The sequence below is a fragment of the Drosophila virilis genome, chromosome 3, assembly GCF_030788295.1.
Source record: "Drosophila virilis strain 15010-1051.87 chromosome 3, Dvir_AGI_RSII-ME, whole genome shotgun sequence".
In the NCBI taxonomy this organism is placed as follows: Eukaryota; Metazoa; Arthropoda; class Insecta; order Diptera; family Drosophilidae; genus Drosophila; species Drosophila virilis.
Genome location: NC_091545.1, coordinates 18,013,055 through 18,038,989, shown reverse-complemented (window position 1 = coordinate 18,038,989; position 25,935 = coordinate 18,013,055). Strand labels below are relative to the sequence as shown.

At 35.5% G+C, this 25,935-nt stretch overlaps 1 protein-coding gene across 1 annotated transcript in view; it reads left to right on the top strand.

The window, feature by feature from the left end:
* The window catches only part of dpr10 (defective proboscis extension response 10), a 39,055-nt gene extending 35,129 nt beyond the window's left edge, over positions 1-3,926 (top strand). Inside the window, exons 5-7 of the mRNA XM_002047789.4 lie at positions 239-366; positions 850-1,018; positions 1,478-3,926. Coding sequence (XP_002047825.2) covers positions 239-366; positions 850-1,018; positions 1,478-1,818 — 638 coding nt within the window. The 3' untranslated portion in view covers positions 1,819-3,926. The remainder of the gene's footprint in view (positions 1-238; positions 367-849; positions 1,019-1,477) is intronic.
* The last annotated feature ends 22,009 nt before the right edge of the window (positions 3,927-25,935 follow it).

Below are 25,935 nucleotides of genomic sequence, written 5' to 3'. Positions count from 1 at the left end.
AATGAGGTCCGATATGACCAGTTGCCAACTTGGTATCGATTTGGCCGGAATGAGTCAACCTGGGACAGATGCTTGCAAATTCCACGTTCGTTCCCTGTTATTTAGGTAGCTTACTGATTGGAAACAGTCACGTGGGTTAAGAAATGTTGACAATAATTTTCTGATTCACTTATTCGACTCACTCTCGTACTCATTGTTTGCAATAACTGATGAAATTGTTCAACTACTTATTTTGCAGTGCCCACTGCAACGATACTCGGCGGACCCGATCTCTATGTGGACAAGGGCAGCACCATTAATCTTACATGCATCATTAAGTTCAGTCCGGAGCCACCAACACACATTTTCTGGTATCATCAGGATAAGGTGAGTATCATACCAGAGTCAAATCAATTTATGAGAGTAATAAAATAAATGAAACAAGTTTAAAAGATAAATAAAAAATTTTGTTGTGTGGATCTAATTATCTTGCAATAATTGAGTTTTGCCCTCGCTAAAAGAAAAGTTAAAAAATCAGAGCAGCCACGCCCACAGTTCAAAACCCCAGCCACTCAAACTCAAAATGAAACTCATACCAATACTCAAGCTCAAGGCCCAGCCAATTGCCTCTGGATAAACGTTTCAACTTTTATGAGTGCTGGGCGCGACTTGTGTTCGCGCTTTTGTTTACGCTGCGTATACGCAACGCATTTAATTTTAGCTTTTATGATTATGAGAAAACATGCTTTTGCATTTAGCTGGCTGCCTGCTTGCCGCTTGACTGCCGCCTCCTACCGCCTGTTTCAAATTTCCTTTTAAACACAAAAATTTCTAGCGAAAATGTTCTAATACACACCTTTATACACACAGGTGCTCAGCGAGGAGACTGCCGGTGGGCGGTTGAAATTTAAAACCATTAAATCAGAGGAGACCAAATCAATTTTGCTTATCTACGATGCGGATTTATTGCACTCCGGCAAATACTCGTGCTATCCATCAAATACTGAAATTGCTAGCATACGCGTCCACGTGCTGCAGGGTGAGTAGAAATGCAATCCGGGTGAGTAGTAACGCATATTTGTATGTGGAAGAAGTGCATTAAGCGAGTTTAAATGCCCAATAAGTGGATGGCAAAGGTTAAAAATCAATAAGAAATAAAATTGAATGGAACACACAGATGCACTTGAAGGGCTTTTAAGTCTGATAACTGCACGGAAAGTATTTACAAATACATGACCTTTTCGGTATATATAATGCAGTTGGAAGGATGTAGTACACACTTAGCTTTGTTGTACAATTTTTCTCAGCCCGACAAACTTTATGCATTTTTGAACAAAATATTTAGTGAGTTAACCACAACAGGAATAAGTATAAGTAGGGCCGGGCGGTGTCTGTGTGGGTTCGGGTGAGTGTGTTTTGTGAAAGGATCCAACAAATTGTAACTCATTTATGCCATGTCTGCATTAATTTTTCTTCTGTGTTTGCTCATTTTGCACAGGCGAGCGACCCGAAGCAATGCAAACGAATGCGGCACCAGCTGCTGTCGCACTGGCCTGGGCCTGCCACACGAAACAGGCAACGCAGGCCGTCAAAGTAATTAGCACAATGGTCGCAGCATTTGTATTGTTGGAAGCCTGCTGCACATTGCTGCTCCAGGGAGCAGGCAGGGGACGTGGTGCAGCCGATGGAGATGGGACAGAAAACATAGCACTGCCGGAGAAAAGTCAAACGGCGCGGGCGAACAGGAACAGCATCTGCGGTAACCGCAAACATGGTGGCCAACAGACGACGTCAACCTCGTCCAACCATGTCAATACGAGTAGTACAGCTGCACGGTGATAAATTAAAGCTGTACAGTTAGAAGCGCCACAGAAATGCCACCGCTAATGCGGCAGCCAAGTCAGCAAATGTAACTAAGTGGGCTGCCCGCTGGAGAGCTATCAAGATGTGAAGCTTGGCTGTCGCGCAAATGATGCAATGCAGCAGTAGGTGCACTAGTGGCAGCAGCACCGAAGCATACCACATTATACCAAAAATATAATTAAAAAACAAAAAATATATAATAAAAAAAGCTAATAACGCTAATGATGAGCTCCTTTGGATAATATCAACTTCGGCGACTGGTACTGGTGCAGCTACTGATATTGCATTTGGTAGACTCTCTAAGTTTTAAGTAAGTGCGTGTATACTTTACATGGGTTGGGACTAGGTCTCAGTGGGTTGGGGCAGCTATGTACATAGTACTCTTATCTAAACTTATATGCCAGCACTAGAAACATTAGTAAAATGGACAACAAAAATGTTAGTAAAGAATGTAAAAATCATATGTATTGCTATTGATAAAAATAACTGTTCGAAAATGAAAAGAATAAGACGCATTGTTAGTTATAGAAGCTGCGGCAATAATTTAATATTTCAAAGTCTACTTAAATTTCATTCATTTGTTTGCTATAAATATCGTTTCGATTTGAGGGCTTTACATGCGAAGCTTATTGTCATCATAAATTGGAATAAGTTTCATAATAATCACCTGTATATATTTGTAAGGCCTAGCTAATAATGTAAATATTTACAATTATGTAAATATTTACAATCAGCGGCAGTAACCTTCGACAACACATTTTGGCATGATTAACATATGCATATGTTTCGTAATGTTCCTATTCAAGCTTTGTATTTTCAACGTTTTCTAAACCAGACAACATTTAAAACTAACAAATTTACAAATGCTTCAATCTTAAGACGTTACTGTCTCTTCCATTAAACAGCCATTGTATTAACTAAGTATGTATGTACATATTTGAGTACCATTTCTTATACTTTTTGTTGGGGTGCCGTTTCTATCTTCGCAAAAATTCATAAAACGCCGAGCTAGTCCGTTTCCTCCAAAGTGTCATCCGCACTTTTTGAGTATTCCATAAAGTATTGAGCATATGCGCCCAGCCCCAACCTTGCTGTTGCTCAAGAGTTTGGAACTTTATTTGGAACTTCTACTTTATCATGTCCGGTTGTATTTCCCTAGAAAGCTGCAAGTCACTTTGCCATTGCCTGTCAACAAAATATTTGCATTTATATTTGCTAAGCTGCCCACTAAAGTGTAGCACCCAAGAATTCAGTTGTCTGAAAGCATTTCGCCCGGTTTTCCGCCTGGGTCGATGGCCCATGGTTGCATATGTAGTCCTTTTCCCAGGATGGCATTTCGCACCTCCCCCAAACCGTTTTCTCTGCGCTTGGCGCCGCCGTTTAATGTGTCACATTTAAAAATGCATGCGACTGTCCACCTTAATGGCCGGTCGACTATTAAATGTTATGACCATTCGCAAGCCAGGGCATGGCAGGGCATTTTACTGATCAAAATTGTAAATAACAATTGCATATATGTTACGTATAAATTAAAGCTGCTGTATTTAACTAGGTGTGGTAGGAGTATGTGTGTAATTTTCCAAAAAGAAAACCATTTGCAGTCATAAATATTAATATTAATAATTAAAAATTATAAATGCGCGCCAGTGAAATTTGTCGCGACAGTTAAATGAATGTTTAATGAGTAAATGCATGTTGCTATAAACCGTAAACAAAAAATGAGAACGAAAAACCAAAAATAATCAAAACAATAAATCCAGTTAAGAGTATAGAGTACATATAAAGTTTGTATGTGTATGTACAAAAGTTAAATTGAGTATTATAATCAGACATAATAATAACAATAAAAACAAAAACTACAAGCATATATTAATGTCACATGAGATTGTGTTGATGATATTTTGTTACAAACAAAATGTGAACACATTATAATGGATTATAAAGTTGTTTTAATGTTTAAGTGAGTAGCGCCAGCTGAGCGTTAACGAGCATTAGGATTAACTACGTTTATAAATAAAAGCAGCAAATATTTAAATAAAGTTTTTAGTTATTATGAAAATGGTAAATGTAGCAAACATGCCAACTCCTTTTTTGTGAATTCCGCTGTCATTCTGATCGTGGGTCTTAAAAAGTTAAAATAAATTACATACACGTTGCGTATGGGTAACATAAACAAAATGTGAGAAGGACTCACACACAGCCTGCGCGTGCCCAAAAGATTTATGCAAATATTTAGCAGACATACATTTTAACGGGCTGCACATAATAGACAAACCGAATGAGGAGAAGAGGTCCTGTTGCGAAGGCATTTTCATTTTTCAGCCTAATAAAGAAGCAACCGAAAAGAATGAAAAGTTTTCGCTGGACTCAGCAGGAGGCCGGAGTCCAGGACAGTGTGGAATGCTCATAAAGTGCTGTCCCCGGTGTTTCCTGCCCAGGCCATGTGTGTGTGTCCTACCAGCAACGCATCAAAACCCCATAGCATTAAAGTTTATTATATGACAAGTAAGTACATATATTTGTATTCAGAAATGTACTGAGCCAAACTCCGCTCCACAAGGCAAATAACGGCAATATCATGCCAAAAAGTTTAATAGCGCAAGACGCGTCATGGCGAATTGGCTGGAAAACGTTAGGAACAGCCAGGAACACTCTGCGCATATGAAGCGTAAAGTTTTTGCCACAACAAACAAAGGTCGGAAATACGAAATAAACCGTACAACAAAGTACAGCGAAAGTAGAGTACCCTTTTGTTTGAAAGGGCTGGAGACTATATGTCGATATTTCGTGAACAATATAAACCAATAGAAACTATATTCTCTTCATATCCTTTAACTGAATCCTTTCTCTAACGTAGTGCTAAATATTTTATATTGTTTATTAACTAAAGATTTACATATATACAATTTATTATATTATTAAATTATCTTATTATCATAGTGTTAAAAGAAATTTAGCTTCTTTAATCAAGGTCCTTAAGTTGTTCATTTAAAAGGGGTTTTCATCATTAAGTTTTCTATTTGTTTCACCTTTAAAGGCTTCTGCAATCTAAGTATATATCCATAAAAATATATATTTGCTTATATTATTCTCTGAATCAAATGAATTAAATATAAAGTGTCTTACAATATCAAAGTGCTCTTAATTCCGCACTTTGATCAGACGCACATACTTATACGAAACCATCCATGAAAACATTCCAAGTTATCTTTGCACCACACTTAATGAAATAGATATGATACAGCAATGTTACGAGTACGGACACCTTCTGGTTTGGGAATTGCCCAACGTTACTTTTAATTGCACAGAGCTTATGGTTCAGATCGCAGTGGCTGGTAGTCAGCAGCTGGCATATGTACGGTCTGGCTGTTTCAGATGAAAGCTAGAATGTCTGAGGAATGTTTGCCAGCTGGTGAGAGGGGCAATTGACAAAGGCAAAATAAATTATCATCATTGTGACATTTTCATTTGTCAGCGTAATTTGCTTTGAGTCGCATTTTTTGCGATGAAACTCGTGGGCGCCTAAAAGCACACTACAATTTGTACACCTTTCAGGAGCTTGGCGTAACCAATAAAAAAGAAGGCAATTTTGCGAGGAATTTACTTTGCTGCCTGCCTTGCAAATGGTCGGAGTATATTGGGTGACTGTGACAGCGGACTGATGCGTTTTTTATTTTTTTGTATGGCTGGTATTGTGCCGGTTTGCTCAGGATGTTGCTCTTATTATCGTAATATGTATTTTTAATGTGAAAATATGATTTGATTTTTTACATTTATTTTTTTTTTTTGCTTTGCATTTGTCGCTTGCAATCTAAAATTTATTGGAACTGCTGCCAAGACCAAAGTGTTCGACTTTGATTCCCTTTTGAGCCATGCGCATAAATTGAACATAAATCAGGCGACTTATGTGCCACATGCAAAACAACACACACACACACTTGTGCGAGAAGTCCGTAAGCACAGGTTTTGTATTAATGTTTGTGTCTCGCTGAAAATCCACTACATAATTTATTGACATGGCATTGAAGTGCTCCCTGGCAAGTACTGTGTGACGGGCTGCCAAATGTAGCTCGTCCTACAGCTGCCAGTTGGTATATTGTACCATATTTGTGCCTGTCTCTGTAGATGTTTGTATATGTTTGACAGGCAGCGGGTCTGTGTTTACATCCAGTGAATTGTCAAAGCAAATGCCTGGGGCGTCCGACCACTGTATGCTCCACAGCATTTAACGCTGCAATAGACATTTCGATGCATCCACAAAGCGGTTTATCTAAATGATTCAAGGCATGTCTGACGAGATTTACATATTTATACCATGCAGCCATTGAAAATTTGGTAAACAAAACGGAACATTGCCAAAAAATGTTAATACCTTGTCTGACGCGAATAAACAGACGTATATTATAATTAATTAACTTAGGCAAGAAAAATATCTTATTGCATTTAGTAGAGCCATCTTCGGGCGTGATAAATTTGAGATATTATATTACTTTACAATTTTAAATTAATTAAATTTAAGGAAATACAAATGAGTTTTGTTTTAAACTTCAGTGAAATGACTTGTGAGGAGCCCTAAATGTGTATTTGAAATTGCTGAAAACTTTCATCTTCTTGGCCCATTGGCCCACTAACTTCCCCACATACATGAAAAATAAGAATAATTATTTTCGCTTCCGTTAAAGCTTTGCTCGCAGACCCCGCTGGAAGTTTTCATTTTTTTTTATATTTGGCAAAATTGTTTCGTAAATAATTTACACATGTAATGAAATTTTTGTGGTTGGTCGTGCATGCATCACCTACCCTAGACCCAGTCCTATCAAATATTTTGGGAGCTATATATTCTGCAAATTTTCTTTTTTATACTCTGTACCCAAATGAGTGAAACACACAATGAGAGCGATACCCAAGTTCCATAAGGTTTTTATATGCTCAGTGAGGAAATAAGGCCGAATTTATATCCGTCCGTCTTTTTGACTGTCTGCAGGATTGCTATAATTTTATTTATAGTGTGTGTATATCCTAAGTGGAAAATCGGAATTAGACGATACCAACTTGTTATAATAATTAATGGTTACGAAGAAGAATAATTATTGTCGACTAAGATAGTTCTGTATCAGGATCCAAAACCCAGTTGTCCACATTAAAGCACAAACAATGAGGCGATAGAAAATCTATTTATTGATTTCCTGGTAAGATTCTATATATTGTATATTCATAAATTAGTTCTCTAGTTTCAAAGACAGGCAGAAGCTTGGACATGGGTAGATCAAATCGACTGTTTTTAATTGGTTACAGGGTATAAGAAAGAAAAACCGAAACATCGTGGTTTGCGCATAATTAAATTTGTACGTGCAATGTGCATTATAAAAACAATATAAAAGATGACTCTGTGACGTAGAGTAATGTGTTTTGATTAGAAAATCGTTTTAAAATTGTTGTCGTTGTTTTGTTTATGGTTTCATATGTTTGTTATTTCCATTTGTTTTCATTTTCGTCTCGCCAAGTTTGTCCATCTCTGACCCAATCCCTATTTGCATGTGTGTTTGCGTCAGGATTACACACAATCACAGCCATACAAATCCTTCTAGCTGTGAATGGGATTTTGACCATGTGAAACATTGTTGTTGCTGGCCTCGTTATTATTTTTGTTGCATTGGCCGTTGGTGTTGCAGTTGCAGTTGCATTTGTTGCTGCATTTGTCGTCTTCATGCATGCCCATAAATGGCCCCTCAGACCAAAAATTGTTGCTTACTTTTTGCACTCTTTGTGCTGTCACAATTTTGCGGTCATCCTTGCCTTGTTAGTGGTGTTGTTGTACTAGAGCCCTAATGCAATTTGTCATTTTCAATTTTAGCTCACTGGCTTTTGTCTCCAATGGAATTTTCTGGCATTTTGTCGCCATAAATCAAAGCAATATTTAAGTTACAGCAAAAATAGAGTTTTGGTTCAATAAATTTATATGCAAATTTTTGTATATGTCTGTAACCATCTTGCTGTCGTGCTGGCTAATTGGCCCATTGACTTCATTTCGCTTGTTGCAGTCGATGAAGACGCTGTTGAGATGCACAAAACTTAATTACATTTAATAAGGTTACATGCAGTTAATGCAGTTTATACTGACCACGCCCACTGCGCTGCTTCTCAGCGCTCATTGGCCGTAACCCTTTGACTGTTTCGCCTCTGGCCAATAAAATTGAACACAATTTTATGGGTCATATCCTGGGCTCCAAGTGCGTGAGCTAAAAGACCTTGAAATGTTACTTTAATACACCATTCCCATTAAAATTGTTTGAAACGTCCGCTTATCTGGAACTCATATAGGTACGCAGGTACGACTAATAAAGCCTGATGCAACAAATTTGGCATTGTATTGCCCGAAAATTATTCGAATTCTAAGATTAATTTAAAGTTATACTTTTTATCACTTCTACCAATCAGATGGTCAGTACATTAGACAGCCAACAAATTGTGCTGCTGTAAGACTCTCGAATTATAATAATTCGCGACACTCTAATGACTGAATAATTTGTTGAAATATTTAAGCGATTTCACTTATGGCTTACACAGATATTTTCGTCCTCCCTTGCACGTCGTGGCATCATATACTAAAATTCGCGCATGTCTCTCATGTCTCGGCATTTGTGTGTGTGTTTCAGGGTGTTCGTGAGTTGTGTACTGCTATGCTTGCTTTTGTAGTTTTATCACACACTTGACCCATAAATCAAACATGTGTAAATGTTTTCACTTTATATGCACACTCATACATATCAAATATTTTCGCCGTCTTCTATGCATAGCGTATAAGGCGCTGCAGGATCAGCATTGGAACGTGTGCGAGGTATTTTCTCCTACTCATTCGTGCGTGTAAGCGAAACTGAGTGGCGTATAAAATATACCAAAAATAGCAGAATGCCTGCAATATTACTGCCATTGTGCCATTTTTTATTATTATTTAGTCTCTTTCTCTGTCTCATCCCATTCGTCAGTCCTTTTTGACCGCAGCTCTTTAGACATTCCTAATTTTATTGGCTATGATTTATATAACGTTAGTTATTGATTGAGTCAAATAAATTAATCGCTAGATTTGTGTATTTCCAATTTCCAAGCAGCGAAAACTTACCTCTTAATATCTTTTTTTTATCCTCATGTTTTATTTGAGCGCTGGAATCGATCAGTGCCTTCTGATCTCTACCAAGCGAGTAATTATTGATAATATAGTATTGTTATTATTAGGTAACTCATATTATATTTACAAGGATGTTATGTAAGTGATAGACATCATTATATCTAATTAACAATTCGTATTTAAAGAAAAATTAATTTGCAATTTTAACGTGGTCAGAAAAAATATGGTGTTAATGCAAAAAGTGTAATTTCCTTATTGAAATATTTATTTCTGGAAATAAATTTATGAAACCATTAAAAGCATTATCAAATGTATTTAATTACTTAATTACACCACAGACAACACCCAAATATACTCTTTGAAATGGTACACTACTCTGACCACCTAATGTAGCTATCATTGTCTGACATAGATGTTAAAAATGGTACTTCAAAAATACGCACCATCATGTTTCTGTCATATTTAATAGAAAAGACGATGCAGTTGCCGGCACAAAAAGTTGTGTGCACTCTGTCAGGTTAGCTTCTAGTGTGAGTTGGCTGTCGGCAATTGAGCGGTTAAGTTTGAGGGGGGGTAAATGAGAGACAGATGAGAGTTTTGGTTACAACTTTTTCCATTTTACGCTCGAAAGCCTTTTAAAATGTAATTTTTGCTTAATTAGCAACAAACAAAGGGCCGTTGCGTACGTCTGTGTACTGTCTACATCGTCTTTCTCTTTCCCAGGAGTGCCACCTCTCTTGTGTCACGGGCGCTCGTCCAAAATCTAATTTTCGCCTTAGCAGTCACTCAGTCCATGCTGGGGCCAAGGATAAGAAAGCAGAGCCAAGCAAGCATTTGTGACCTTGAAAATAAAGGGCTTTAGTAGCCTTAAGTTGAGGCATTAGCTGCGACAAAGTGCTGGCACTCCCGCGCGGCCGCCTCGAGTGATATATTGGAGGATTGTCTCCCTGACTCGCTACTGTGTTCATAATCCTTTGAGGAGTATCTCGCATGAGTAAACATAACAGCAATGAGAATTTCATATTCGCACGTAAACAACGCATTGAGTGGCGGTCCTTGGCCACCTATTTTGCCACACCCATGCTGCCTAGAGTAGAAACTAATCCACGTCCAGCTTGCTGGAGCATGCTGCTGTTAACTCTTCCCACTCATCCCAAATTCGTGCTGTGTTAAATAAAAAAAAATATTTTTGCCGCGGACTAAATACCTTTCACGTCCTGTCAAGAGCAGGCCCACCACACACCGCCCACCACTTTACGCTGACCCTTTTATACCCTTTACCAATTGAAAATAGCAAAAAAATAAAGGATTTTGGAAGTTTTGCAAATATATGTAGCTGGCAAAAGAGGTCTTCCTTTCCGAACTCATAAAGCTTATTTATTTTGTATAAGCATTAATATTCAAGTCGGTCGAAGCATGGCCATTGATCTGTCTTTTGGCAAATACGATCTTGACCATCCCTACCAAAAGGCCTACGGGCATGAAGTTTATCGTTGGGCATAAGCTGACCAGGAATATTTCAATTTTTGAATACCTAAATAGTTAGATATTTTTTTAATTAAATATACAAAGACAATTCTGAACTGGTTACAGGGTATCTTCCAAAGAGTCACTCTCGACCAGAGAGCTTCTACATGTCATTAATCGCGTGTCGAGTTTCATGCGTTCGTAATATTAAGCAGTGTTTAAGTTGCCTTTTTTACCCATTCGAAATAGTTAAGAGAGGGTATCAAGAAATTGTGCAAATATATGTAACCAGCTTAAATAAAAATCTCTTACAACATATATTTGTAGTTAACATTGACATTAAATTAGAATAGATTAGGCATGTCGGTTCAACTTTCAATATGATTATATAAATTACTGCTCTTTAGGACAATATGAATATTTAAGACAGAGATTTTTTGGTATACTTAACTTTATTTTTAGTACACTTGTACACCTTGGGTTCTTTCGTGCAGCCATTCAAGTGTATATGTTTTATATTCCAGGGTGTCAATTTGTCGGACACTCACGTCTGGGAAACTCCTATTTTTGTTTTTATTTTTCAACATTGTATTTGTATTCTGTTCCAATTGTTGTTCTTGTTGTTGTTTTCAGCTGCTGCCTGGTGAGCTAATTAAAAATTATAATTAATTGCATTTGTTGAGCGCACAAGTAGCCTGTTTGCGTGTGCGAGTGTGTGTGTCTTACGGGTGTGTCCCAGCATATCTTGGGAAATTCATCTAATTTCTTGGTGCTACGCTCTGCTCCGTTCCGGGAGCAGCACATTAAGCTTATTAAATTCACAGAGCTGAGAACGACAACGAAACCGTGAACGTAAACGACTTTTACATTTGAACACACATGCATTAAGTTATTAAATGTTTGTTGGCTATGTAAGAGACAGCAGCAAGAAAAACATAGCTTATTTTATTCCATAAGCCGAGATGTTAAGCGGCGATTAGTTGATGTTACCATTATGCTAACTGCTTATTAAAAATCATAATTAAATGACGACTACCGACTAAACCGTAGGCCCGCCAATATCGTTGGCTGTACATCTTAGCCGAGTCATAAATATCCATAAATTGCGTCTGTTGTTGCATAACTCATTTTACCTGTCATTTAGCGGGCGGAGAATATTTTCGTAATTAATATAAGGCACTGACAACAAATTAATATAAGAGAATTGATGATGATAGTTGATAACGGCATACCCTAGCTCAGGTAACTGATGACACCTGATAGCAAAGCATAAAAGTTTCAGCTCATTTAAGAAATGTGTTAGAGACATAATCAATTTTAATTGTATACTCTCAGTAGGCTCTCTCTGGGCCAGTTTAGTAGAGACCTTACATAATCAAGGATTCAATGGATTGCTGTTTTAATCCAGGTGCCCAGGTCAGTTTGACTATGACAAATATTTTTCTTGTCTATAAGCAGATTCGCTGTTGTTAACTCTTACATACTCTTCCATTATTAAAAAAAAGTTTGCAGTCAGCATTTATATACGTTACAGTACATAATAATAAAAAAGAAAATAAATGTAATTTCGTATTGATTTATGCTGCGCGAGTTTGTTGATCAATGGCAAATAATAAATTAAATTACTTTAATTGCACATTACTTGGGCAACTGCAGCATTAATGAGGGTCTACTGTGGACGCCAATTAATAATGAGCTATAAAATATGAGAGACAATTTACAATTGCAATGGAAATTGAATGACATCTGGCTACGACAGTAGTTGTTATTTCTTATGGCAGTGCAACCTTTAGTCGCCTCAAATACTTGTACACATATCCAGGTGGGCACACTCACAAATCAATTAATTTCATTCAATTATTATTATTTGCTATTATTATTGCAATATGAAAAAGCGCTGACAGCAAAGTTTGCGCCAAGCAATGCCCTATCCGATTCCATTTCCATCATCATCATCATCAGTGTGCTCATCATCAGCATTACAGGAATTCAGAAATAACTCGAAAAATGCTTACAACGCCTTTTTGTTTCCTCACGCCGCGTTAATTATTTCCGCTGAGGCTGGAAGTTTTATTTATGGTATTATGCGTGACTTATTTTGTTGGCAGGAGGTTAACAAAAGTGAGAGAGGAATTTCACGGAAAAAGACGGCCATGAAATATGCATGCACTTTGTTCCAATTTTGACATAAATTGTGTTTAATTGAAATTAACAGTTCGCGCAATTCTGCTGAAATTGTACTTTTCTCGTTTCTAATTTATACACGGCCACCACCATCATTGTTGCCAATTGGTATTTTCTCCGTAACGTATACATTAACAAAGTAGAGCGGAACACTAAACAGAATTTCCTGGAAACTCAATTTAAAGACCAATTGCAGAGCATCGAACTGTGCAAATTCAAGTCTACATTTAAAATTTGAAAAGTGTTTCTTCATAAATCATAAGTGAATGTGCGGGTAGAAGAGCTAGGTCAGCAGCTGTGAGCTGATTGATTTGCTTATAATATTCATGGCCAGAGCAGGGATTTTCTGGCAACAATCTAATGTAATAAGAGAAAGTAAAAATGCCGGCAAGAGAGTTTCGTAAGACTGTTGCGTTATTGACGTTGATCGACAGTTGCCATTTCTGCGCTAGATTGAAATAATTTATGGACTCGCCTTGGGCTCGTCTTGCGCTGCCTGGCCAATCATTTATTCATTCATTAATTTTTGTTTGTTTTATGTTAATTTATTTACTACTGACTGCTCCCTGCCAGCTAGCCATCTGGCCAACTTGCCACCTGGCGAACCAATTACATATACCTCGCCCGCCCCCGTGTGCGAATAAATATTCCTTTTGGCTAAGAGAGCTGCCACAGGAATTAGCTGATAGGAATACTCGCTGCTGACATTTGACATGTTACTTTCTGATTGTCACACGCAATAAATGTATTGCGTACATTTGTTCAGTTAATTTGACTTATTATGCCTCGCATTCGCAGCCAAATTTGTGCGCCTTATCATACTTATCACTTCAGCATAAGGTTTTTTTGTATAGCCTTCGCCCTTTTGCGTATTTTAATTAAACACGTACAAACGCAACACCAGATGCAGACAGAGAGGGGTATGGGCAACGGATTACTATAGGGCGTGGCGACATGCATGCAGCAATTAAAGCCAAATAATGGCAACCAGCAACGCATACAAAATGGAAATGAATGGCGCAATGGTAAAAGGCTAACAAGGCGGCGACTTCCAGCAACAGTGGCTACTGGTTATGGCATTGCGTATACGCCTCGTGCTTCTGCCTTCTTTATTTTTCATTATTTTTCTACTTTTGCATTGCTTCTGCTGTCCATTGTCCTCTTTTTTTGCAGTGCTGGTCACGCGCCGCGCAAAGGTCGCGTCGTGTGCTCCGAAAAAAATGTTGCGCAATTGCTTCGACAGTTGAATGAACGTTTGTACAGCAATTGGGGGCTTGTGGATGAAGTGTTCTTCACGACAATTGCTTGTACTTGTTTAAGATATTTGACAGAGAGCAGCGACCAGAGAGTTGGAGCTTCATTAAACCTTGCTTAATTATGGTAATTTATGCAAACAATCGGTGCGAAGTAGGCAGACAAGTGACAATAAGAGAAACAACAACAAAGTACAGAGCGTGCCTCGGGCGAAGATAAGGCAGTCACACATACGCAGAAACATTCATGGAGCAACACACATGCGAAACAATTGACTTAAGCTAACACAAAAAGATTCGAGATACACGCAAGCAGGCATACAAAGATACAATTGGGGCCATTGTTTTTCAACTGAAGACAAAAGCACCAAATTTAACTTCATTCACGAGTGCTTGTACATGTGTGTGTGTGTATGTGTATGTTAATTGTCTTGTTTTACACCGACAATGATAAAGCTTACATACACATGTATTTGAACAAACATCTTGATATAGCAGCCGACAGCTCAAAATGTCTAACCAATGTTGTTGCATTTGTTATTGTAGCTGTTTTTGTTTGTTACTGTTGCTGCTATCTGCGGCTTATTTAACATTTTATAATTGAAATTTAGTTGCAGCCTACATTCTGGAGCTGGTTACAGTGTGTAGTCACAGTCATCGCATTACGCATACGCCACATAAGCACTTAAAGGAATTAAACTAACTATTTTGCGCACAACTGCGTGCGTGTCTCCGTCTCTTATTTTCGCTAATGTTCGTATGAGTGTACGGTGAATGTGCCATTTTAGAAATTAAAAAATATGCTGAAGCATGACATTGGCTTCATTACAGAGACCCAACAGCAAAAATATATTATATCTTTATATATAAAAATGTTTGCTGAAATTATATTTAAATGAACCCGCGTTTCAGTGATTTTTGGAATTCCACTCGCAGCTGTAGTTAAATGTCGGAAAACTGTGCTACGAATGGTATTTGTTGACTTTTCGAAAAGGCTTAAAAGTCACTTTTAAAGGTTTCTGTGACAATTCATCTGACAAGTCTCTCACACCTTTAACAAAATCCACCTCTCTTGGATGATAAGCATGGCTCAAAATTAATCGGGTAAAGTTCTAATACAGTAGTATATATTTATAGGCTCAATGCTTTGGCTTTTTAAATTATTCAACTTCAGATTATTTTGTATATTATATTTCAAACTTTAACCAAAATTTTGATCCAACACAAAATAAATAAAAAAAAAAATGTGACATGCCCACAAATTCTACCACTTAAACAGCCTGAACAACTTGCTGCCCGCAAGCGTCTTTCCCTTCGTTTTACCATATACTACAGTTTTTGTGTTTTTTTCACAACAATTTACAGATTCTCATCTATTTTAAAGTGAAAATTTGTTTTATTTGGCGGCGCAAGTTGCATAAAAAATAAATGAAATCAGTCGACAGACATCCAGGCAGCCCAGCATGCTAAGGGACTGGCAATCCGAAAATTTCATTGAACCTAATCAGTTTTAGGCCAACAAGTTTGGCACGTGGCAAGTATGTAGCCCGACCACTAATCCCATAAATAATGCAAAACCAGAAGCCGTTTGGCTTTGCTTGCTTGGAGATAGTATGGGCGGTGATTGTCGTCGTGATGGGTGATGGTCAGTGGATGGGCATAGGGCTGAGAGATATGGCCAATCATTTCAAGGACATAAATTCACGCAAATGTTTCAATCAATTTTGTGCTGCTCGGCACAATACAAATTCAATTTGACCCACAAATTGCTGGCACATCCCTGTCCAGCTAAAGGAACGAACCATTCAGTCTCATTCCGTTTTTGTCATGTTGTTATTGAGCCATCTTTATGCGATTACACAAACAACAGAGCAAAGGCCAGGACGGGAGAGGCAGGCTTTGACAGGCAATGGACAGTGCTCACAAAGGACGAACATAGCTGCATTCTAAGAGAACAGCGCACCGGAAGTATCTTACGATTGAATGAAACGGAAGGCAATGAAGCGGGGCCAGGAGACACGCCGAGGGGCATAAAATAGCAGCCACGATGCAAACGGTAATAAATGACATGAAAGACAACGAGGCAAATTCCTTTTTAGACGACTACCACGGTCAAAAGCGCTTAGCAAATGCAAATAAGGTGACGCCCTGCGCCACGCCCATAGCAACAACATGTGCGCCACAGTTGCTCATTAAAAATTGACTAAATTGAGTTGTAAGCCAGAGGAAACATTCAAAATATAACAGTTGCAATGCGCTAGGGTGAAGGAGGTTCGGAAAGACTGCCACTAGCAAATGCCTGGCTCGGATTTATAATGTTGTCCTCAGCAGCGACGGCAGCGACCCTCGAGTCGTTAAGTGCACGCGTTAACCTCATTTTTGGTTTTGCCACGGCAATAAACGAAAGTCCTGCAAGTGCAAGCGTTGCGATGAAGTTTACATCGTTACTTAACGCCTCAAAAAGTTCTCGTCTCTTGCATAGATTTTCTAATCCTAACTAAGGACACAAGTCCAAGACAAATAAAACAGTGTACTCATATAAACACTAACAAATATCTTTGTATTTTGAAATTACAATTTGAATGAATATAATAAATTACAGCAGCTTAAAGTTAGAACCATATTTCTCTTGATGTGGTTATATTATGATATTCATCTTGGAATACCCTTTTTTGCATTAAACACAAAGTCTATATACGAAGTATGCCATTGGAGAAACATAACCGCATCCGAGTATACTGTCGTACATTTGTATATTCTTGAACCACGTCCGCGACTGCTGCAGCGCCATAAAGCCGCAATCAGAATGAAAAATTCAACATTAGCCGGCAGGCTTGTTGAAGCTTTGTTTTAGTCTGGCTATGAATTGGCGGGAAGCTATTGTCTTTTTGTGTCAGACAACAGCAACATTGGACGCGAGTTTTACTTACCGCTCCTTCCCGCTAAATATTCTTGCATTTTATCAACTTCATCTATTCTGGCGCAATTGGAGCTTTACCTGGTCTTTTATATCGCATCTTTTGTCTTTTGTTGTGTCTATTATCTATTGTCTAAAATATAATATCTTTATTGTCATAAAGTTGTCAGCTGCATAAAAAGCCACATGTAAAAGGTCTTAATAATGTATGTCACACAAACAAAAGCTTAATTTTTTAGTATTGCAAATTTTGACATGACACTTTTATAGATTTTACATTTATGTGCAAGACGAACGAATGTGAACTTGACCTTATTTATTTAACAAGTTAATATTTTTAGTATCCTGAAAGGATAAAATTTGGCCGAGATATGCAAAAAAAATCATCAAAAAACGTTGACTTTACAAACGAACCGCTTCTTTGGTCAACAACTATGGGTCGATTTGGGTCAAAATTTAGATTTTATTTTTGTTGATGCCAATTGATAGTACTGATTCTTACGAGTCAAAAATGGTAGAAATTTTCATAATCGGACCAAATTTGGCCGAGATATGCCGAAAAAATTATCAAAAAACGTTGAGTTTACAAACGAACCGTTTTTGGTCTACAACTTTGTATAACCCATCGATTTTAAATTTATTTGAATGACAATTGATAGTAGGGTTACGTACGAATTAAAAAAGGTATAACATTTAAAAATCAGACGATATTTACCCGATATATTCAAAAAAAGACATCAAAAAAGTTTTGATTTTCGAACCGATTTCGATTTTGACAAAAAACGTGATGTAACCCCTTGCTTTTTGGCCGATTTGGGTCAAAATTTAGATTTTATTTTTGTTGATGCCAATTGATAGTACTGATTCTTATGAGTCAAAAATGGTAGAAATTTCCATAATCGGACAAAATTTGGCCGAGATATGCCAAAAAAATCATCGAAAAAGGTTGCCTTTACAAACGAACCGTTTTTGGTCTACAACTTTGTATAACCCATCGATTTTAAATTTATTTGAATGACAATTGATAGTAGGGTTACGTACGAATTAAAAAAGGTATAACATTTAAAAATCAGACGATATTTACCCGATATATTCAAAAAAGGACATCAAAAAAGTTTTGATTTTCGAACCGATTTCGATTTTGACAAAAAACGTGATGTAACCCCTTGCCTTTTTGTCGATTTTGGCCAAAATTTGGGTCAAAATTTAGATTTTCCTTTTTTTGATGCCAATTGATGGTACTGATTCTAGCGAGTCAAAAATGGTGGAAATTTCCATATTCGGACTAAATTTGGCCGAGATATGCCGAAAAAATCATCAAAAAACGTTGAGTTTACAAACGAACCGTTTTTGGTCTACAACTTTGTATAACCCATCGATTTTAAATTTATTTGAATGACAATTGATAGTAGGGTTACGTACGAAATAAAAAAGGTATAACATTTAAAAATCAGACGATATTTACCCGATATATTCAAAAAATGATATCAGAAAAGTTTTGATTTTCGAACCGATTTCGATTTTGACAAAAAACGTGATGTAACCCCTTGCTTTTTGGCCGATTTGGGTCAAAATTTAGATTTTATTTTTGTTGATGCCAATTGATAGTACTTATTCTTACGAGTCAAAAATGGTAGAAATTTCCATAATCGGACAAAATTTGGCCGAGATATGCCAAAAAAATCATCAAAAAAGGTTGCCTTTACAAACGAACCGTTTTTGGTCTACAACAATGGGTCGATTTGGGTCAGAATTTAGATTTTCTTTTTTTTGATGCCAATTGATGGTACTGATTCTTGCGAGTCAAAAATGATGGAAATTTCCATATTCGGACAAAATTTGGCCGAGGTTACCGAAAAAATCATCAAAAAACGATGAGTTTAAAAACGAACCGTTTTTGTTCTACAACTTTGTATAACCCATCGATTTTAAATTTATTTGAATGACAATTGATAGTAGGGATACGTACGAATTAAAAAAGTTATAACATTTTAAAATCAGACGATATTTACCCGATATATTCAAAAAAAGACATCAAAAAAGTTTTGATTTTCGAACCGATTTCGATTTTGACATAAAACGTGATGTAACCCCTTGCTTTTTGGCCGATTTGGGTCAAAATTTAGATTTTACTTTTGTTGATGCCAATTGATAGTACTGATTCTTACGAGTCAAAAATGGTAGAAATTTCCATAATCGGATAAAATTTGGCCGAGATATGCCGAAAAAATCATCAAAAAACGTTGCCTTTACAAACGAACCGTTTTTGGTCTACAACTTTGTATAACCCATCGATTTTAAATTTATTTGAATGACAATTGATAGTAGGGTTACATACAAATTTAAAAAGGTATAACATTTAAAAATCAGACGATATTTACCCGAGATATTTACAAAAAGTCATCAAAAAAGTTTAGATTTTCGAACCGATCTCGATTTTCAGAAAAAAACGTGATGTAACCCCTTGCCTTTTTGTCGATTTGGGTCAAAATTTAGATTTTCATTTTTTCGATGCCAATTGATAGTACTGATTCTTACGAGTCAAAAATGGTAGAAATTTCCATATTCGGACAAAATTTGGCCGAGATATGCCGAAAAAATCATCAAAAAACGATGAGTTTACAAACGAACCGTTTTTGGTCTACAACTTTGTATAACCCATAGATTTTAAATTTATTTGAATGACAATTGATAGTAGGGTTACGTACGAATTAAAAAAGGTATAACATTTTAAAATCAGACGATATTTATCAAATATATTCAAAAAAAGACATCAAAAAATTTTTGATTTTCGAACCGATTTCGATTTTGACAAAAAACGTGATGTAACCCCTTGCTTTTTCGCCGATTTAAGTCAAAATTTAGATTTTATTTTTGTTGATGCCAATTGATAGTACTGATTCTTACGAGTCAAAAATGGTGGAAATTTCCATATTCGGACTAAATTTGGCCGAGATATGCCGAAAAAAACATCAAAAAACGTTGAGTTTACAAACGAACCGTTTTTGGTCTACAACTTTGTATAACCCATCGATTTTAAATTTATTTGAATGACAATTGATAGTAGGGTTACGTAGGAATTAAAAAAGGTATAACATTTAAAAATCAGACGATATTTACCCGATATATTCAAAAAAAGACATCAAAAATGTTTTGATTTTCGAACCGATTTCGATTTTGACAAAAAACGTGATGTAACCCCTTGCTTTTTGGCCGATTTGGGTCAAAATTTAGATTTTATTTTTGTTGATGCCAATTGATAGTACTGATTCTACGAGTCAAAAATAGTAGAAATTTCCATAATCGGACAAAATTTGGTCAAGATATGCCAAAAAAATAATCGAAAAAGGTTGCCTTTACAAACGAACCGTTTTTTTGGTCAACAACTTTGGGTCGATTTGGGTCAGAATTTAGATTTTCTTTTTTTTGATGCCAATTGATGGTACTGATTCTTGCGAGTCAAAAATGATGGAAATTTCCATATTCGGACAAAATTTGGCCGAGATATGCCAAAAAAAATCATCGAAACAGGTTGCCTTTACAAACGAACCGTTTTTGGTCTACAACTTTGTATAACCCATCGATTTTAAATTTATTTGAATGACAATTGATAGTAGGGTTACGTACGAATTAAAAAAGGTATAACATTTAAAAATCAGACGATATTTACCCGATATATTCAAAAAAAGACATCAAGAATGTTTTGATTTTCGAACCGATTTCGATTTTGACAAAAAACGTGATGTAACCCCTAGCATTTTGGTCGATTTGGGTCAAAATTTAGATTTTCCTTTTTTTGATGCCAATTGATGGTACTGATTCTAGCGAGTCAAAAATGGTGGAAATTTCTATATTCGGACTAAATTTGGCCGAGATATGCCGAAAAAATCATCAAAAAACGTTGAGTTTACAAACGAACCGTTTTTGGTCTACAACTTTGTATAACCCATCGATTTTAAATTTATTTGAATGACAATTGATAGTAGGGTTACGTACGAAATAAAAAAGGTATAACATTTAAAAATCAGACGATATTTACCCGATATATTCAAAAAATTATATCAAAAAAGTTTTGATTTTCGAACCGATTTCGATTTTGACAAAAAACGTGATGTAACCCCTTGCTTTTTGGCCGATTTGGGTCAAAATTTAGATTTTATTTTTGTTGATGCCAATTGATAGTACTTATTCTTACGAGTCAAAAATGGTAGAAATTTCCATAATCGGACAAAATTTGGCCGAGATATGCCAAAAAAATCATCAAAAAAGGTTGCCTTTACAAACGAACCGTTTTTGGTCTACAACAATGGGTCGATTTGGGTCAGAATTTAGATTTTCTTTTTTTTGATGCCAATTGATGGTACTGATTCTTGCGAGTCAAAAATGATGGACATTTCCATATTCGGACAAAATTTGGCCGAGATATGCCGAAAAAATCATCAAAAAACGTTGCCTTTACAAACGAACCGTTTTTGGTCTACAACTTTGTATAACCCATCGATTTTAAATTTATTTGAATGACAATTGATAGTAGGGTTACATACAAATTTAAAAAGGTATAACATTTAAAAATCTGACGATATTTACCCGAGATATTTACAAAAAGTCATCAGAAAAGTTTAGATTTTCGAACCGATCTCGATTTTCAGAAAAAAACGTGATGTAACCCCTTGCCTTTTTGTCGATTTTGGTCAAAATTTAGATTTTCATTTTTTTGATGCCAATTGATAGTACTGATTCTTACGAGTCAAAAATGGTAGAAATTTCCATATTCGGAAAAAATTTGGCCGAGATATGCCGAAAAAATCATCAAAAAACGATGAGTTTACAAACGAACCGTTTTTGGTCTACAACTTTGTATAACCCATCGATTTTAAATTTATTTGAATGACAATTGATAGTTGGGTTACATACAAATTTAAAAAGGTATAACATTTAAAAATCAGACGATATTTACCCGAGATATTTAAAAAAAGTCATCAAAAAAGTTTAGATTTTCGAACCGATCTCGATTTTCAGAAAAAAACGTGATGTAACCCCTTGCTTTTTTGTCGATTTTGGTCAAAATTTAGATTTTCATTTTTTCGATGCCAATTGATAGTACTGATTCTTACGAGTCAAAAATGGTAGAAATTTCCATAATCGGATAAAATTTGGCCGAGATATGCCAAAAAAATCATCGAAAAAGGTTGCCTTTACAAACGAACCGTTTTTGGTCTACAACTTTGTATAACCCATTGATTTTAAATTTTTTTGAATGACAATTGATAGTAGGGTTACGTACGAATTAAAAAAGGTATAACATTTAAAAATCAGACGATATTTACCCGATATATTCAAAAATAGACATCAAAAAAGTTTTGATTTTCGAACCGATTTCGATTTTGACAAAAAACGTGATGTAACCCCTTGCTTTTTGGCCGATTTGGGTCAAAATTTAGATTTTATTTTTGTTGATGCCAATTGATCGTACTGATTCTTATGAGTCAAAAATGGTAGAAATTTCCATAATCGGACAAAATTTGGCCGATATATGCCAAAAAAATCATTGAAAAAGGTTGCCTTTACAAACGAACCGTTTTTGGTCTACAACTTTGTATAACCCATCGATTTTAAATTTATTTGAATGACAATTGATAGTAGGGTTACATACAAATTTAAAAAGGTATAACATTTAAAAATCAGACGATATTTACCCGAGATATTTAAAAAAAGTCATCAAAAAAGTTTAGATTTTCGAACCGATCTCGATTTTCAGAAAAAAACGTGATGTAACCCCTTGCTTTTTTGTCGATTTTGGTCAAAATTTAGATTTTATTTTTGTTGATGCCAATTGATAGTACTGATTCTTACGAGTCAAAAATGGTAGAAATTTCCATAATCGGACAAAATTTGGCCGAGATATGCCAAAAAAATCATCGAAAAAGGTTGCCTTTACAAACGAACCGTTTTTGGTCTACAACTTTGTATTACCCATCGATTTTAAATTTATTTGAATGACAATTGATAGTAGGGTTACATACAAATTTAAAAAGGTATAACATTTAAAAATCAGACGATATTTACCCGAGATATTTACAAAAAGTCATCAAAAAAGTTTAGATTTTCGAACCGATCTCGATTTTCAGAAAAAAACGTGATGTAACCCCTTGCCTTTTTGTCGATTTTGGTCAAAATTTAGATTTTATTTTTGTTGATGCCAATTGATCGTACTGATTCTTATGAGTCAAAAATGGTAGAAATTTCCATAATCGGATAAAATTTGGCCGATATATGCCAAAAAAATCATCGAAAAAGGTTGCCTTTACAAACGAACCGTTTTTGGTCTACAACTTTGTATAACCCATCGATTTTAAATTTATTTGAATGACAATTGATAGTAGGGTTACGTACAAATTTAATAAGGTATAACATTTAAAAATCAGACGATATTTACCCGAGATATTTAAAAAAAGTCATCAAAAAAGTTTAGATTTTCGAACCGATCTCGATTTTCAGAAAAAAACGTGATGTAACCCCTTGCTTTTTTGTCGATTTTGGTCAAAATTTAGATTTTCATTTTTTCGATGCCAATTGATAGTACTGATTCTTACGAGTCAAAAATGGTAGAAATTTCCATAATCGGATAAAATTTGGCCGAGATTAGCCGAAAAAATCATCAAAAAACGTTGCCTTTACAAACGAACCGTTTTTGGTCTACAACTTTGTATAACCCATCGATTTTAAATTTATTTGAATGACAATTGATAGTAGGGTTACGTACGAATTAAAAAAGGTATAACATTTAAAAATCAGACGATATTTACCCGATATATTCAAAAAAAGACATCAAAAAAGTTTTGATTTTCGAACCGATTTCGATTTTGACAAAAAACGTGATGTAACCCCTTGCTTTTTGGCCGATTTGGGTCAAAATTTAGATTTTATTTTTGTTGATGCCAATTGATAGTACTGATTCTTATGAGTCAAAAATGGTAGAAATTTCCATAATCGGACAAAATTTGGCCGAGATATGCCAAAAAAATCATCGAAAAAGGTTGCCTTTACAAACGAACCGTTTTTGGTCTACAACTTTGTATAACCCATCGATTTTAAATTTATTTGAATGACAATTGATAGTAGGGTTACGTACAAATTTAAAAAGGTATAACATTTAAAAATCAGACGATATTTACCCGAGATATTTAAAAAAAGTCATCAAAAAAGTTTAGATTTTCGAACCGATCTCGATTTTGACAAAAAACGTGATGTAACCCCTTGCTTTTTTGTCGATTTTGGTCAAAATTTAGATTTTCATTTTTTCGATGCCAATTGATAGTACTGATTCTTACGAGTCAAAAATGGTAGAAATTTCCATAATCGGACAAAATTTGGCCGATATATGCCAAAAAAATCATCGAAAAAGGTTGCCTTTACAAACGAACCGTTTTTGGTCTACAACTTTGTATAACCCATCGATTTTAAATTTATTTGAATGACAATTGATAGTAGGGTTACGTACAAATTTAATAAGGTATAACATTTAAAAATCAGACGATATTTACCCGAGATATTTAAAAAAAGTCATCAAAAAAGTTTAGATTTTCGAACCGATCTCGATTTTCAGAAAAAAACGTGATGTAACCCCTTGCTTTTTTGTCGATTTTGGTCAAAATTTAGATTTTCATTTTTTCGATGCCAATTGATAGTACTGATTCTTACGAGTCAAAAATGGTAGAAATTTCCATAATCGGATAAAATTTGGCCGAGATTAGCCGAAAAAATCATCAAAAAACGTTGCCTTTACAAACGAACCGTTTTTGGTCTACAACTTTGTATAACCCATCGATTTTAAATTTATTTGAATGACAATTGATAGTAGGGTTACGTACGAATTAAAAAAGGTATAACATTTAAAAATCAGACGATATTTACCCGATATATTCAAAAAAAGACATCAAAAAAGTTTTGATTTTCGAACCGATTTCGATTTTGACAAAAAACGTGATGTAACCCCTTGCTTTTTGGCCGATTTGGGTCAAAATTTAGATTTTATTTTTGTTGATGCCAATTGATAGTACTGATTCTTATGAGTCAAAAATGGTAGAAATTTCCATAATCGGACAAAATTTGGCCGAGATATGCCAAAAAAATCATCGAAAAAGGTTGCCTTTACAAACGAACCGTTTTTGGTCTACAACTTTGTATAACCCATCGATTTTAAATTTATTTGAATGACAATTGATAGTAGGGTTACGTACAAATTTAAAAAGGTATAACATTTAAAAATCAGACGATATTTACCCGAGATATTTAAAAAAAGTCATCAAAAAAGTTTAGATTTTCGAACCGATCTCGATTTTGACAAAAAACGTGATGTAACCCCTTGCTTTTTTGTCGATTTTGGTCAAAATTTAGATTTTCATTTTTTCGATGCCAATTGATAGTACTGATTCTTACGAGTCAAAAATGGTAGAAATTTCCATAATCGGACAAAATTTGGCCGAGATATGCCAAAAAAATCATCGAAAAAGGTTGCCTTTACAAACGAACCGTTTTTGGTCTACAACTTTGTATAACCCATCGATTTTAAATTTATTTGAATGACAATTGATAGTAGGGTTACGTACGAATTAAAAAAGCTATAACATTTAAAAATCAGACGATATTTACCCGATATATTCAAAAAAAGACATCAAAAAAGTTTTGATTTTCGAACCGATTTCGATTTTGACAAAAAACGTGATGTAACCCCTTGCTTTTTGGCCGATTTGGGTCAAAATTTAGATTTTATTTTTGTTGATGCCAATTGATAGTACTGATTCTTACGAGTCAAAAATGGTAGAAATTTCCATAATCGGACAAAATTTGGCCGAGATATGCCAAAAAAATCATCGAAAAAGGTTGCCTTTACAAACGAACCGTTTTTGGTCTACAACTTTGTATTACCCATCGATTTTAAATTTATTTGAATGACAATTGATAGTAGGGTTACATACAAATTTAAAAAGGTATAACATTTAAAAATCAGACGATATATACCCGAGATATTTACAAAAAGTCATCAAAAAAGTTTAGATTTTCGAACCGATCTCGATTTTCAGAAAAAAACGTGATGTAACCCCTTGCTTTTTCGCCGATTTGGGTCAAAATTTAGATTTTATTTT